The sequence below is a fragment of the Seriola aureovittata genome, chromosome 9 (genome assembly GCF_021018895.1).
Source record: "Seriola aureovittata isolate HTS-2021-v1 ecotype China chromosome 9, ASM2101889v1, whole genome shotgun sequence".
NCBI lineage: Eukaryota > Metazoa > Chordata > Actinopteri > Carangiformes > Carangidae > Seriola > Seriola aureovittata.
The window spans coordinates 8,793,852-8,811,267 of record NC_079372.1 but is presented as its reverse complement, the minus strand read 5'-3'; the positions used below and the strand labels follow the sequence as shown (position 1 = coordinate 8,811,267).

The window sequence follows — 17,416 nt, the reverse complement described above, 5'->3', positions numbered from 1 at the left end:
GAGGGCCGGCCAAAGAGCAGACATTCCTCTTTGATTAATGCAATACAGTTCAACCGCACCACAATTTGCAGCCTCCAACGTGCTCATACACTTGACTGTATCCTCACTCCAAGCCACATGAAGATGAGGACATTGCACATTGTGGGGTTTAATATTTTTGGTCACTGTCACTGACTTGAATTCAGTAGAAAGGCCAAAGATTTATTTTAGCTCAATGCTCATGAGGTTACAGACTTTTTAAAAAGGTGCATAAATTTCTTCTCCGATTTCCATCCAGGATATGGAATTAGTCAAGGGGAGCAGATAAGGATACTTATCTGAAACTATTCACAGATGTAGCTCAAAAGACATTAAGTCCAATACTGGCAGAATGACCATCTATCTACATAGAACACAAGGAAATGAAAAAAAGAGGAGGAGAATGAATGGAACAAACCCTGACTCATGAGGCTTACAGCCAACAAAAACGGCTTTGGTTCATCAATTAATAATTCAAGGTGAATGTGATTCCACTAAATGTTATAAATGATCATAAACTAGCATAAATGAGAGATTCAACGATATCACTCGCTTTTCTTTAACATCTGGACAGTGTGCTGGGACAGACATCTGTTTAAAATTGTGCCAGTCATTTCTGTGAGAAACGGTATTTCAGAGCAGAGACGTCTGCCAGAATAGACAAAGATTTAGAATAGTTTCCTTTTCACTGTCTCACTACTTATGCGAGGTGACAGTTTCTGAAGCGACTGGATGAATCTTCAGCAGGAAGCAAAACACCTCAGCTTCACAGACTAAAGATGTTTGAACCTATGCAGCAAAAACACAAAATTGATGAGGGCTAGAAAGAACCATAATCCAAAAATGCTTTGCTTCAAGCTTTTTGTTCATCCACTCATCAACTAAAACCCATTTTGTTTGATAAAGCCACCAGTTCCCCGGCTGTTTGAGTGCTCTCGGGTCTATATTTGGGAACTCTTCCACTTGTGTGAAGTGACTCTTTGCATACCGCGAAGCTGTGTGTTGTTCTTTCACACTGACCTCTAAATGAAGAGCAAATAGAGAATGGTAAATGATGCATAGTCCACACACAGGTGAGAAGGACCGTCCAAACAAAGAGGTCCATTCAGACACCTGCCTGTTGCTACAGGTTTTCTTTCTCAGGGTTGCTTTGAAAATCAGTCGCACACACAGACAAGTCCTGCCGGGGCTCCCCATCTGGTCACTGTCTTCTCGTCCAAAAAAGACAAAACTGTGATCCAGCCAGTGGTTAACATTGTGAAACACTGTGATTGGTGATTCAATTTTAAATCCCTGCGTAATTTTGCTGCAAACAAATATGTTGGATACCAAAGAAGTCATTATGAACCCAAGCTGTCAGCACCACCTATTACAGATGCACAAATGAATTTTGATTCTATTATGATTATATAATCAGTCATGATTATAAATCAGTTACAACACATGAAAAAAGTACAAATCAACCAACAGCAACAATTTGTAGTAGAGGTTTATAAAAATCCTACAGGGCTCGACAAACATTCACTCAGACCAAACACTGACACCGTCTTATTATAGGGACTGAACTCATTTGTGTAATTCCCAGAGCAAACTGTCCGAAAGACACAAGGGGCAGTTAAGCATGAATTCAAGAACTGCAGCGGAAGCGCGGTAAGACATAAGCAGGGGGTCAGGGTGTGGACCGCAACTGAAGCTGTGGCTGGGATTTTTAATGAGTGACCGCGGTGAAGCAAGGAGGAGGTCCATTGTGTCCAGATCTGCAGCATCTTAGCTGGCTGCAGCCACAGCCATGCACAGGGCACTGAATGAACACTGGGGCTGTGCTTTGATGTACAGCTGCTCCCACAGCAGATGGAGAAAAAAAAAAGAAAAAGAAAAGGAGAGGGCAAAGAAATAAAATTGTTAGGGGATTAAAAGGACAAAAACTTACGATTGTTGGAGATTGGGTGGAAATGGGAGAGGGGATGATAAAAAAGAAGCAGAACATAACAAGAGCATTGTTTGAACTTCAGAATCTGATTTCAAGGTGTGCGTTTATATGTTATATGTGCTTGTGTTTATGTGTGTGTGAGAGAGAGAAAGAGTCACCAAATCATATTAGCAGCCAGCCCCCCCCCCACCTCCCCATCCCACCCCACTTTTGCAGAGCAGCCAGGCTGGAGTTGGGGTGGGATATGCAAATCCAGACTGTCTGTCTGCCTGCCCCTTCAGAGGCAGCAGAGCAGCACACTGCTTCTTGCACACACACCCTCACTCATGCACAGTGCAGAGGACTTGGAGGGCCGAGCCTAGTCAGCAGGTCTCACACTAGCTTGCGTGTGCGTATGTGTGTGTGTGTGTGTCTGTGTGTGTGTGTGTGTGTGTGTGAATTGAGCAGAAACTTTTCTAGAGACACACTCACACGTTCTCTTCCCTCCTTCTTTCCTCTGTCCTGCTCTCCTCTTTCTCCTTTCCCCTCCTCCTGCACACCTTTGTGTTGTTTTTCCTTGCCCCTCTTCCTCTCCCCTCCCTCTTCAGCCTCACTAGTTTTCCCTCTGCTCTGTCCTGTGTGCTCAGAGTGTGGTTAGTTTGCGAGCTGAAGGCGCACAGGGCAAGATGCTGCTGATGCTACAGCTGTTTGGGCTCCATGTCTCCTTCAGGGCCCACTGAAGAAGACAAGACTGCACGTGCGCCGGGGAGCTCCAACACAACATTCTGAGGAAACTACAACTATCACTTTTTACCCCGTTTTCCTCATCAGACTGTTGCTTTTTTTTTTTTCTTTTTTTTTTTTAAGAAAAAAACAATGAGGACCAAGTTGTGTCAACTGGTTGCACAGTTCTTCCTCTTAGGAGTGTTGCTATCTGTGGCGGACAGTAAAGGGACTTTCTATGGAGGCCATGTCAACCCTTTCTATGGAAACAGATACAACCTGTTCAAGGCTGGACTCAACCCTCACCATTTACCAAACAAGCCCATGACCCGTCACAAGTAAGTGCTCCGTTTTGGACATGTCACAGGCGCTAATGCACGTTTTATTTCCCTTCCCATGCTGCAGGGTATTGAATTCAAAAAGAATTCCAAATATCTAGAGTGCTTGCGAGCAGGACCCACCTCATACTGTATTTCCCCTGAGGAACACATGTCACCGGCGAGTTGCAGAAATATGGTTTTAGTTAGGGCATCGGCTTGGTAACAGATCCCTGAATTGACTCTCTGTTCCTCTCTTACTCACCATCAGCCCTTTTCTGTGGTTCACACCTAAAACCATCTGTGGCTGGGGATAAACATCGTAGAGCAACAATGACATGCAGCGTTATTATGAAAACAAAGCCGTCATTATGGTCTTTACGGTGCAGAGAGGCGGGTACCGAGTTGATGACAAGGGTATTGATCCATCGCAGTCGCTCTCTGTGTGTGTGTGTGTGTGTGTGTGTGTGTGTCTGTGTGTGTGTGTGTGGCAAGAGGGGGGCTCAATTAGAGGAAAGACTTACAGTACAGCTGGGCACCCACTGCCAGAAGGGAGTGGCACAACTAATCCCCAATCAATCCAACTGAATTTACATTTAGATTACAATTGTAAACTTTTTTTTTTTCTTCTCTACTTAACTCTTCCAGTATCAAAAAGAAGGATCTTCTTCTGTTTTTAATCATGTAAATACACTGGACTGATATTGAACAGTCAAACCACATGAACAGAGAGGAATAATAATCTCATTCTATGCATGATATGTGAGGGGCATGAAGCTGTGAGATGAAACAAAGGCCTGAGGATATATTTTTGCCTGGATAGAGATGGCTGATGTTTGGCCTGCAGGGCTCTTTTTGGTTTTTTCCTCCCTTTTCCTCATCTCTTTTGCTTGGCTTCCCCTGAGAGCTGTTATGTCTTTGGACAGCTCCCCAGCTACCTGCTGCTTCACTCAAACTGCCACAGAAGACTGCTGATCGCCCAGCCCTGTTTAGTCTGCCATGTACCTTCACCTCTGCGTCCTTCACTCTGAATGCAACATTCAGCCTTCACCTTTAACTTTCTGACCTACCTCCATCCATCCCTCTCTTTTCCTCTGTCTCCAGTCAGTATGTTGTCTTGTGCAGTGTTTACTCTCCCAGCACTTACTTCTAACTTCTTCCAACTTTTTTCTCATTTGTGATCAGACTCGGGCAAGTTCCACAAAAAAATTTAATCAATTACTTATTACATATTACATTACTCAATTTTTTTTTTTTACACAGTACAGCTGTTGCACATGTGCATTTAAACAACTACACAGCCACACATGATATATTCTGTATTATTTAACACATATAGATCAAAACAATACAGTGGGTTGTTCAAGCAGCCAGCATATGTTTTTTACTGACCATCACCAGCTAGCTTGACGTTAGCATCCAGCATGCCCGAGGTCTCATCCACATCCTCGTCCAGCCTGCTGTATGCTGGTGGCGAATGACAGTGGCATCTGTTTATTTTTTTTTGTCAGCGGCCTCAAAGAGGTTTATTTATATTTCACACGCCAATTTATGCCAGATACAATTTTAAGCCTGAATCCCAAGATGGATCGATCAGCTAGGTGTTATAGATCGTTCTATTCAAAACTAAGATTGACAGATGGTCTGTAATTGCTTGTTTCTGGTAGCTGATGATGTTCCCGCACATGTGTCTGCGAGTCCAACTATAGTGTTTATACAAGAGCTGCTGAACCATCTTGGACACAGTGGGCCCCGGGGACGTGTCAGTGTCAGACCACCGCTACAGATATGTGAGCTCAGTTGTTGTCTGCCTGACTGGTCAGTGGAAATAGAGACTTAAAAATAACACACATGCTATGACGTGTGGGTGTGTGTGTGTGTGCATATATGTACGGGTGTATGTTTGTTTACATGTGTTTTGGTGAAGGATTTCACTTGTCTTTTTACAGCTTGTAAATGCTCGCTCTTGTTTCTTACTGACTGCACTGTCACATGGTCAAAACACGGCTGTTTTTAGTGAGACATTTAAAAAATTCTCAGCTGTTGGTGAACCAAAGACTTTTTTTTCCTTCATGTTGAATTATTATCTGTATTTTGGCAGCAAAGCGACTGAATTGATTTCACAGTCATTCCTTTCATTCAATACAGCCACTTGCTGGAATAGCCTCTGGTCACTGACTGTCACATGTCCGAGTATCTACAGTTACAATTCTCTACTTACCACTCTATTAATTGTGCCATGGCTAAAACTGTGCATGGGGGGCTTAGAGAGTTTTCCTCAAGTGTGTTTTGGTCCGTTTTTGACATTGTATGTCATCTGCAAGGGCAAATTAGAAAAGTCTATATTCTGTGTAATACATTCGCAGCATAACTGTTTACATCAAGAAGGAAAAGAACAAAGATAAAAATGTGTCTCACAAGCATCTCTCTCCATGTTGCACCATAACATACCGCTATGGCACAAAATGCACACCAACAGGTGAAACATAATCCAAGAGCCATATACCCATTGCTGGGAAATGGGTGTTGTATAAATCGATTAGGATCCCAGCAGAAGTCACATGTCTTCACTGATCAGATTAGAGACGTATCCAAGGGCTTTTCGATGATGTATGGGACAGAGATCAAGGGAGAAAGGTCAGTTAGTTGGTTGAGGTTAGAGGTTATGGGTTGCTGTTGTAAGTTTGTGTTTGAGTGTCCAGTGGAGGACAAGAATGGAGCCAGTCTCCTGCTAAGGGTCACAGAGGCTGGGCAGTAAACTCCCAAGCTCCCTACCAACACATATTTATGTTACTTACTGCTTTCTGCTAAAATGTTTTGGATTTTTTTATGCAGTGAATATGGATTTTATCATTTAAAGGTTGGGGTAATGTACTATACAATATTAGAGTTTCAACTAATTTAGCATTATTGTTTATTATATTTTGATATCTAAATTAAATTGTCATAAAGTGTTGAAGATGCTTCCAAATTTTTTTCCAAACTGTCAAAATTAGATTTTGACCTTTTGGGAAATACACTCAGTCCCTGTCTATATATAGCATTATCTAAGAAGATTGATACCACTCTCACATGTCCTTTAATATGGTGCTACAGCCAGCAGGGATTAGTTTTGAAAATATACAGTACAGTGAGTCTAACAAGTGTAACAAGTCTGTCTGAAAGCCTTTTATTTAAAAAGTACAGAAAGCTATTCTTACTCAAAGAAGATTATGTGCTTTGGGAAATGCCTGAGGATAAATCATTGGTGTGTTTTTTCACTGCCGGTGTTTGAGCTTCTTACAGTTTTCCAAGAGAAAAATGCAAGACAACAAAACTTCATAAAGAAAAATGCGACAAGAAAACAACTTTTGAGATTTTGTATTTATCTAATTATAACAACTAAAAGTTTATCTATAATGAATAGGATCTTACAAAAATGATGATTTCATCGCTGTAAAAATGAAATTTCGGCCAATGGCCCAAATTGAAGCATATGTAAAAGTAATGGTCTGCCTTTAAGCTATAGTAACCAGAGCTGGCTCAGATCTGACCCTGTCCATGAATGAAAGAGCGATCCCCATGGTCCTAGAGCTGGGAGTATCACGTCTTTCCTTTAACCCTAATCAGTAGCCACATGAGTAACGTCAATCAACCCTACACCATGGGACCTTCAAGACCTGCCAGTTGGCCAGAAATAGGATTCATTAAAAGCATATATGGAAAGAGATGGGCCCTGGAGGAGAGCTGTTAGCTCACAGACATGGTTGTTAAAGGTCCTATTAAAGATTGCATGGTTTTCTAACTGGTCTGCTCCAGTCATAAATCTGTCAGAGGCAACAGCAGTGGCCTGAGTTCAAACAGTCAGGAAGCCTGCAGGTGAGAGAGCGGTTAGTAATGAAGAAGGTGAGCCCTTTAGTGCCACAATGTCAAAACAGACAGGGCGATGGTTGGAAAAGTGGCAGGTTAAATGGCTGGAGACGTCATGATTAGGTATCACAGAGCGGCTTGATGAAAAGTAGAAAGTGGAGGAAAAAAAGACAATATTAGAAACAAAGGCGAGAGCGTGATGGTATGCTTAGATAATTAAACAGAGATAACCTGTAGTTTTCAGATTTTGCAGGAAAAATAAAGGCAAGGAAGGTTAGGAGAAAAAGGGGGATGGAAAGGTGAATTGTTTTGGTCCCAGCAGAGGGTGGAGGTCTAGCAGCAATAATATTTGCTGAAAACGCTCCACATGAGAATCTGAGATGGGAATTCTGCTTTCCCCCTGGGAGGCTATGAAGTGATTTAGAAACTGTAACGCTATACTGGAAATATTTACAGTGGGACCAGAGTAGCAGTCAAAAAGTGTCATGCTCCAATGACAGAAAAAAGACAATATTTTGGCGTCAAGGGGAGAGGTGCGTTAGGGAGAGAAAGAGAGAGGGAGAGAGAGAGAGAGAGAAGCAAATGAGGCAAGAGAAATGGAAGTGTGGCTTTCCTGTCATGGCAAAAAGAGGTGAAGACTGTTTTGATATGTATTGGGGAGGAACAGTAGGTCAGGTGAGGGTGGGAGGTTCACAAGAGGATTTAATACACTGAAGAATTTGAATCAGTTGGGTCAGTCGGGGTTGGGTGGTTCAGCGCGGGTGTGGATCAACTGGAGAAACACAAAAGAGAAGTGTGGGAAAAAGAAAAATGTCACATAGCGTCAAAAACAATTATGACAACAATATACAACACTATGGACAAGTGGAATGTAAGATACAGTAGATAAAATTAGAGATCAGGTTGGTAAGTTCAGTCAAAGAAAGCATACTGATCCGCAGGAGTTAGCGCTAGCGGGTTTTAGCGATATGTAGATAGATGTCTTAATAACTATTGGATGGATTGCGATGAACATTTGGTACACTCATTAATGCCCCTCTGGATGGAAAACTTTGATGATCCCCTGAATTTTCCCTAAATGCCATCATCATGTCAAAGTTTTAATTTGTCCAGTACTTTGGTTCATAATCAAACACTTGCAAAACTATTGACATTCCCATCAGCCTCAACTGTATCTTGTATGTAGCGCTAATTAGCAAATGTTAGCATGCTAAAGCTCTAAGCTAAGACGGTGCGACAAGCCTCACAGAGCCTCTGGCATGGCTGTAGCAGGATTTACGAGGTAAGTTTGCAACTTCTTCTGACCTTCTTCACTATTCCACCTCTTAGATTCTCTGACCAGAGGATCTAAATGACTTTGTCCCACAGGCAAAGTTAAAGTTGAAGGCTCCTCATACCTTTGCTGTTGTTGTCCCAAAGCAAAGGCTGGAGCTAAATATTTCACCTATGCCCTCGATTTGACCTCTTTAAATCTAAAAGCTTCATCCAGTCACTTTCATTGTATGTAAAACAATTCCAATGCCTGTTAAACTATGGCTGTTATAATTATCTGTCGCAGTTGTGTAGCATACGCTCCTTGTTTTTAAATATGACTCATAAATAAAATTGAGGTGACCTAAGTGACTTTTACTGTCTGGCACTTACTGGGTTATTCTGTGTGGCCAACCCCTCCCACCTGTCACCCACGAGAGCTAAAACAAACATCAGAAAGTAACACCGGTCTCCTTGTGCCACATTAACTACGAGATGAAGTGTGAAAATAGCTCAGAGTAGGCCAGCACTCCTCTCTCTCTCCTCTTCTCCTTCCTCTCCATATTCCCCTGATCTCAGATCATACTGGAGCATGACTTCTCATCCTTTATACGCCCCAAGTGTCCATATTAGTGCTGCCTTTTGCAGGCTGGAGATCCTCCTACACAAGCCGCCTAAACAAAGTTCTCACCTACCCTGCAGCAGCTGGGACTGGATGAGACGATAATAAACACTAAAGACGGCCCCTTTTTTTTTTTTTTTTCTCACATATGACCACTCACGCATAATGGGTTCATATTTCTGGTGATAAAGCTTGTGTAATCCTCATCCTGCAGAGCTGTGTGGTCTCTGTGGATGTGAGATGAAAGGCCCAAGAGCTCCACTGTGCATGTATGAAATGCGCACGTGTGTGTGTGTGTGTGACTGTGTGTCAGTGTCTATACGGCTCAAACACAATATCACTATCTCTCAAGTTGAAACTCAACATTCATCCAATAAATGTGTTTTTACACAGCAGAGGAGGTGACCTGCTGTTGCCCTGACAGACACTGCGGCGCAGAGGGACAGGATTTATCTCAGCGCTCAACTTTGATTCACACAAAGCCAGAGCCCCTCTGTCTGTAAGACACCGAGGATAAAATATCACTTACAAACCCAAATGACATTGACAGATCTGTGAAAACAGTCAAAGAGCGGACTGCAGGGAGAGAGGCAGAAACAGAGACCTGTGCACAGGAGAAACTTTTTTTTTTCTTCTTCTTCTCTTGTACATCTGGATTCCTGCACTTTTCAGCCATTGTGTGTGAGTCTGAAGGTCATTGGCTCGTCGCAGATGTGCACCTGACAAACAAATCGGTGAACATGGTCGCTTTTCGCTCCGCTGATCGGCCCTGTGTGTAACATGAGAGGGATCACGCACTTACTGTGATGTATAAACACGCACACTCATGCACTGAGTCTGCTCTCTATCAGCTGTCACAAATCCTTGTATGCCTATAGAAGCTTTCCCCCCCAACTCTTCCATACACAAAAAACGAGTCATGAAGCTCCTTATTGCTGCTGGTAAATCTGTCATTTATGAGGAGGAAACCATTAGACACTAGTTAGATTTTACAATATAATACTTAAAGCACTTAGTAAAGTGGTGATATTCTCTGGATGACAGAATCGTCCCTTTTTCCTAAATCCAGGAATCTCTATTACCGCCACCATGTGAATGTGATCTTGTAAAAATATATTTGTGCCAGACTTTTCGCATGTTTACAACCGGATAAAAAAATGTAATTTAATTTGGTGCCAAAGGGTTTGTGTATTGTTTGAGCAGCAGATGAGAAACTCCACTCAGGGATCATAAACAGAAGAGCTTGCAGGTGGGGTGGTGGTGGTGAAACAAATGAAAACAGAAAATTATTAGGAGCAATGTAACAGTACGTGGGTTAATCTATTTGTTATGAGTTTTCAAGAGAAGGAAAATATGCCAAATGTGATGATACAGCACAATTTGTGTTATCAGATAAAGTCATCAATATTCATAAACCACATGACACATAAAAACAATGTTTCTAGCCAGATTTCCTTTTTATTTATTTTTTTTTATTTTTTACACTAAAAATCTTCAGCAGTGACCAGTAAATTGCCTGTGTGAGTTTCAAGTGCTTTAAGAGCTCCCATCATACCACATCAGTTCAGGTCGTAACCGCCACTTCTTTAACAACGCCTGACCTGGCAGCATGTTGTCAGGCTGGTATGAAAGGAGCTGTCATTCTGACTCCTGCCCTTTTCCTTTCACTGCTATTAACATATGTCCACACACGGAGAGTGGTGACACACACACAAACGCTGTCAACACAGTCAGCGATTTGCAGAAAGCAGCAGCAGCAGCAGCAGCGCCGGGGTTTCTCACAGACTCTGACAGACTGTGCTGTCTGTTAGCCCTCTGAACCTGTTAACTTGGCTTGTAGGCCCTCCTCGGCCCTCGTGTCCCTCCCTGCTCCTCAAAACACTTCTATTTGTCCTGAAACAGCTGTGCGAGCAGCGTTAAGTACTGCATGTGCTGCTAAACGCTCCCCTCTGAATGTAAGAAATGCTTCACATGTGAGCCTGAAGAGCCCAGATCATCATTTCCTGTGTTGCACGGGGGCCAGGGGAACATTTAGCAGTTGCTATAGCTGCACTGGCAATGAAGAAAGAGGAGAGAGAAGGTCCAGCTTCAGCATGATGCAACAACTGCTCAAAGTAGTTAAAGTGAAGTTATTATGTGTTGGATTCTGGATACATCTGAAAACAGTCTCCGTAATATTTCCTGGGGCTGAATTACCTTAACTAAAAGGAAGCAAAGACAGATGAATAGCTCTAAGCAAACATCCTCCATCGTCATTCTGACTAATGCCAGTGTTGGGCATAAAACTGAACATGTTTTTGTAATTTTATCATCATAATTTGTCATAATTTAACCACAACATATAGCTCTTCTGTGGAAACCATTTGAAAGCTTCAAAGACTGGGATGACTAAATATTATCTGAAGCATCCATCATCATGAAGATTACATAAGACAGAAAAGTTTTGTTTCGGCATCTTATTAAACCTGTGTCACTTACGATGGCTAATGTTAGCTAAACTTAGGTAGATAGTGTGTAACTGCCACTCCTGAGTGAGTTATCCAACGCGATGACTCCTGACTATTGTTCCACCACAATATTCCACCACATCTTAGTATTTACCATTATCACTGCCACATTGTTTCCTGTTCAGCAAAAGCTATGTAGTCTCACAGATACAGAGCGAAAGAATGGCTGTTGTCATAAATAAGAGTACTTGGGTGTGTATATATCAGTAACGAAAGTTGTTTAACTCTAATGTCGCTCCACCGTCTCCACAGAAACCACTGTGCCTACGTGGTCCAGAAGAACATCACATGCACCATGCAGGATGGAGTGTCCACCTATGTGAAGGCTGAGTACACCACCAAGTGCATCTGGGGTCAGAAGTGTCCTGTTGTCATGTAAGTTTTTTAAACAAAATAATAGAATACAAACTGTGTAAAAAGGCACAAACCTCTCACAATCCAGCTGGAGTCCTACTACGTTTGGTTGTGAGGTTTTAAAATGTGCCTGGAGCACGTTGTGGGATAGTCTCTATAGCAATGCTACCCTCTAGTGTTTACCTGATGTGCTGTTCAGATAATGATGTGCAGGCCCTCTGCTGCATGCACACCCGTGTTTGTTGACTGAGTTCTTCTACAGAGGGATGGGGGTGGGGGGTGTTGGGAGGTGGGGTGTTAATCTTTTCAATTTTTATAAAGACTTTGATTGTTTATTCAACTGAACAGCATAAATTCAAAGGATGCTGGTCTCCTAGCACCATTTCTCTCTCAGCACATTAAAAATGTTAAAAGCTCCTCCTCATTAATTGATTATTCTGGTTTAGATTTAGCTACACTTGTTTTCTTACCTGCCCACCTACCTTTGTGAAAGTGACACAAAAGAGAATATTTGGATTAATGTAATTAATGTATCATGATACAAACTGTGGTTTGAAGAAAGATGAGATTCTTTAAGCTACTGTATGTGATTTTGTAATTCCTTTTAATGTGCCTTTCAAAAGCCCCCACACATGGGAAATTAAAGGAGTAGATTTTCTCCTCAAAAAGGATGAATCATTGTGTGTGTCTGAGAGAGACAGAGAATTTGATTCATAATTGAAATTCGGTTTATATAAGATAACACTGAAGTTCAGTGCTCACCCTGGTTCAATCCCCTGATACCGCGTCATTTACACTACACTTTATCTTAATCTCCTAATCTCCCTCTAATCCGATCGTTTAATCCCATAGAGAACAAATTCATCCCTTTATTTCTGATCACCACCTCCCATCTTTCCATCCTCTGTCCAGGCTCAGTGCTCTTAATTATTATAAACAATTGCAGCACTTCTGAAAGGCCCTGCAATGGAAATTGTACCAAACTCTTAATTTCTGATAGTAAACCAGTTTTTTTTTACTTTCAGGTACAGGACATTCTACAAACCAAAATACAAGGTGGGTTTTAAGACAGTGACTGAGCTGGAGTGGAGATGTTGTCCTGGCTACTCTGGAGAAAACTGCTACGATGGACCCACGCCATCCCCTGGTGGCGTGATTCCACCTTTCAGGGGTCCTGGTATACCCCATCGCCCAGGGATGAAGGGCTTCCCCCATGGCCCTAGACCCCCCATGGACCAGAAACCTGGAGGAGGCCAGCTGGAGCCGGGCAAACCTTTCCCAAATGTGCCTGACCACAGACCAATACCCACAGGACAACTGCCTGCTGGAGACGGAAAACCAAACCATGGTGAGAACAGACTGGGGTTTAAACTTCAACTATTGCTGTTTATGTGTGCAAGCGCGTGTTTGTGTGCATCTGAGAAAGTATTTTCAACTCAACTCTAACCCTCACAGCTGCATCATTCTTCCTTTTCTTATCCTTGGAAATACAGGAAACAAATTTGGGATTTCTGGAGTGACTGGTGAACGTTTGGACCGTATGGAGGACGACATGCGTCGCCTCACCCAGGGTCTGGACACTCTCAACGGGGTGGTGGCTGGCCTTGAAGAGCGACTGCGTACATCCCTCCGAGAGGACACAAACAAAATCTTGGTGTCTCTTTTGGCCAACGGTGCCCGTGTGCCTGACTCTACCGTGGGATTTGGGGTGATCCCAGATGGGACACCTGATGGGCTGGATGGAGAAGAAAGATTCACTGGATTAGGAGACTTAGCAGGGAGAGTGACAGAAGTGAGGGATGAGCTGCGAGCCAAGACTCACATCTTAGAGGAGATCCAGGTACTGTGTAACTTTGGCTGTATAAAGATCAGTTGAGTATATCTGTACAGCCCGATGTCTCGCTTTCCTTTACTGAATGCTACTTTTTTTTCTCCTTCTCACCTGTATGTGTCTTCAGGGAATGGTCCTGGGTCATGATGGCCAGCTAAAGAGGCTGCTGGACGGAGCTAGAGGCAAGCCCATCCCTGGCCCCGGCTCCACTGCTCATGTTGACGAAATCCTAGATGCCAAACTGGCTGACATGCGTGCTGAGATCCTGGATGGCTTTGAGCGTCGTCTGGCCGGTCTGGAGAACTTCTGTGACAAGAAGATCGGGGAAGTGCAGAAGCAGTGTCACAGGGAGCACATGGATGGCCAGGAGCAGATGCAGCAGTCTCTGGATGGAAGAGAGACTGGGCTCAGGGAGGAGTTGGGTTCCTTGCAGGCTCAGATCCAGGGCCTGACTCTGACTGAGAGCTGCTGCGGACAGGTATGATATAGATGTGATTGTCAGTAAATGCATCTCATTTGTCAAACAAACAACACTTAAATGAATTTACTAGTGTGACTTTCATGCAGGCTCAGTCTAAAGGTAAGTGGACTTTTTTATTGGGTTACAAATGAACTAATAAGTTATTGATTATGCAGGTAAATAGCCTTTCCCAGCGTATGCTGCTGCTGGAGGAGTCAGTTAAAGGTTTGACAGAATCTCAGAGGCAGCTCCAGAATGCCTTGGCTGACCAGAGCATCCACGTGGAGACGCTGATCGAGACCCGCCTGGTGGACATAGAGGGCCGCCTCAATGCCACCGAGGGTGGACCTGATGGACTAGGGGGGGTCCCTGTCGGTCTGGATGGTTTCAAGACGATGCTGGAGGACAAGCTGAAGACCCTGGAGGAGAGACTGTTTGTGGCTGTGGAGGAGCTGAGTAATGCCACGGCCCCTGCGCTCCTGGAGGGCCAGGTGGTCCCGGCGCTGGAGACGGAGATCGAGTCTGTGAGGAGGAGAGTGGAGGGAGACCTGGATGGCATTCAGAAACAGTTAATAGACCTAGAGCTCCTCTGCACCTCCTCCTGCTCACCCTCCACACCACCAGCAGGGGGTGTCAGTGTCACTGAAGTGGAGGAGGAGTGTGAAGGGATGGAGAAGAAGATGAAAGACCGCCTGGACATTCATTCTAACCGGTTGGACCGACTAAACAACACCCTGCAGAACCTGCTCTTCAGGATTGCCCAGGAGGACACAGAGGGCACGGTCCAGGGAGAGATCACCCTGCTGAAGGTCAACATCAACTCTGTGAACCGCACTCTGAAGGGCCTAAAAGACTCTATTAGCTTCATTACAAGTGAAGTGGGCCACGCTAACGCTACCTGGGAGCAGAGAGAGCATCAGCTAGTAAACCAGGTGCAAGGAATCACCAAACTAGTGGGCCACCAAGCCTCCCTCCTGGGGGCTGGGGAGAGGCGGCTGGCCCACCTGAAGGGAGAACTAGTGGCTTTGAAGAGACGGCTGGCCGGGGAGCTGCATGGCTGCAGGAGCACAGCGATAGAAGTGCAGAGAGAGGTGAAGGACTTTGATAGCAGGGTGAGCCAGGTAGAGGGCCAGTGCAGCAGCCTGGGAGAGCTGGCAGAGCACCTGGAAAGGATCAGGGCAGAGCTTGAGAGACACTCAGACTCATACCTGGCCCAGGTGAATGGTACCCTGGCCATCCATTCCGAACAGCTAGCTGAGCTGAAAGGAGAGGTCAAAGACTGCGCGGCCAAGGAAGCAGCCAACCAAAAAATAGACGAGTAGCATCTGAGCTACAAAATGTTTAAAAAAAAGAGACTTAATGTGTGCTTCTCATTAGGCTCAAGTGACTTCCTCTGCTTCTCTCTTCTCTTTTTCAAATCCCATCTGCACAGATGCAAATTAACTGAACCGGTGAAAGTCATTTCCCATAAGCTCCCGAGCCCAGTGCCTCCAGATGTCCTGGGTATTTAGTTTAGTGAAGTGAGGAGAAGCAGACACAGAATACAAAGACACACCTTTGGTTGTATAGCTGGGCAATATTTTCCCTTGAGATTTTATTCTGTAGGGCATTTGTTTTTTTTCTCTGATCATGATTGTTTTGTTTTCATATTTTACCTTTTTTTAAGTTATATGAAGTGACTGCATTGTTATGATGTTAAACTGTTTGTATTAGAGAAGTAATAACAAAGCAAAGTGAATGATATGGGACTAATACGCTGCTACGGGTTTCTACTGACCAGCACACTCGACATCCCCTGTGTGGACATTCGCCAGGTCTTTTTAAAGAATACTGTATGTCAACTTGGTGCTATTTACATTTTTGTAAACTCCTGTTTTACACTTGTTGAAAAATGATATATGTATTTCTGCTTTGACAGTTTTGTTTGTTTCCTGCCGCATTGCTCCAAGTTGCAGAGAAGTTCCATAATTCACCAGTGGGGGACAGTGACAACACATTACATAGCATGGTAGATGGAAAAGAAATAAAATCTAAAACACTCAAGGGCTGTGCTTAGAATGGCAGTGTTTTTTTTTTTTTTTATGTATATATATATATATACACAATTTTGGCTAAGTGGGTCTTTTTTTCGAAATTCATGAGGGTTGTGGGTTATGTTTTGACTAAGACAATTCATTCAGTTCAATTCAATACAACTTTATTTATCCATGTAAGGAATTGTATGCAGCTGCTAGCCTGGGAAGTTAATATGAAGTTTGTTATGGTCATTATTGTTAAATGTCAACTATCCTGCATTTTTTTGATGTTATTATTAATGGACAAAATTAACTCTATCCTTTCCTCACATTTATATTCTGCCAACAAATACACACAATAAATAGGAAAAGAAAAACAACACTGTTGTTAATATATTAGTAACCCAATAAAAACACACAAACCAAATAAAAAAAAATCATCAATCAAGATCATCTAGGAAGAACTGAGAAGAGATACTCATGTTACACCAAATTGTGTGACCCAGTTTCAGCTACAGTATACTGCCACTACAAACATTTTTCAACACTTTTATCATACTTTATTTTGATAGCACCTCTGACTAAAGATTTTGCCTCCACTGTGTTTAGACAGGGTTCACACATTTTGACCGCAGTAAAGAGCAGTTTGACGGCAGTAAGAAAAAACACAAATGATAGCAGTGATAGCAGAAACACTATAGGTGTCACCCGTGTTCATGTAGTTATTCCTCTATAATGTCACACAGAGCACCAAATCTGTCTAAACTCATCAACGTAGAATGGCATCATGTCTGGTAACAGCTATCAAGCGGATAAAGTACCAAGGTAATGAAGTACTGTGTGATGATGAAAACGTGGGAGGTGGCAGGCTGAAATTCTTTATGAATTCACAGAATATGAAGGGTCACAGAATTTGGTGTAACGCCAAAATGACTACTATCAACATCCCGAGGGCAGCAATGAAAATTAACTTGCCAAGATGTGGTCAAATGGGTTCAATATGCTTCCCTTGATTTCCTGACGTGTTAGTCACAAAAAGAACTGAATCTTTGAATAGATCCTAAATATGCTGTTATGTTTGTTTCTGTTTTTCAATTGTTGCTGATAAAAAAAAAAGATCAAGAGGAACTACACTGACTCAAAAAGAGTTAAGGTTTTGAGGAAGTGAAAGTTGGCTGGTCATCATTGACAGTAAGTAGTAGATGCTCAAAGACAACTACTAAAGTTCCCATTTTGATCTCTACATGACAAATGAGTCACGGGGCTAATCTGAGAATAATGAACTACTCAAAGTGATTTTTTCAAAAAGCTGCATCATATTTATTTCCCTCCATATCAATATCACAGAATTAGGACAGCAAACAGTTATTGAATTATGACTGAGCCTGTAGTCAGGCTGCGCTGTCTGCAGGTTTCACAGAATATCAGCACATAGTTTAAGACAGCAACATCTCTCACTGATTAACTGGCTGTCAGCCTGTAATGGGGACCGGAAAAGTAACATTAATATATACTGCGCAGCATATTAGCTGGAGGAATATGAGGCGTGACTGCACAGAA

At 43.0% G+C, this 17,416-nt stretch overlaps 1 protein-coding gene across 1 annotated transcript; it reads left to right on the top strand.

The window, feature by feature from the left end:
* Positions 1-2,297: 2,297 nt before the first annotated feature.
* LOC130174266 (EMILIN-3) lies at positions 2,298-15,886 on the top strand. The gene is made up of 6 exons (XM_056383958.1): positions 2,298-2,988; positions 11,449-11,571; positions 12,576-12,898; positions 13,044-13,390; positions 13,509-13,859; positions 14,018-15,886. Exons 1-6 carry the CDS (start codon positions 2,804-2,806, stop codon positions 15,161-15,163), a joined length of 2,475 nt encoding a protein of 824 aa, XP_056239933.1. The 5' UTR covers positions 2,298-2,803; the 3' UTR covers positions 15,164-15,886.
* The last annotated feature ends 1,530 nt before the right edge of the window (positions 15,887-17,416 follow it).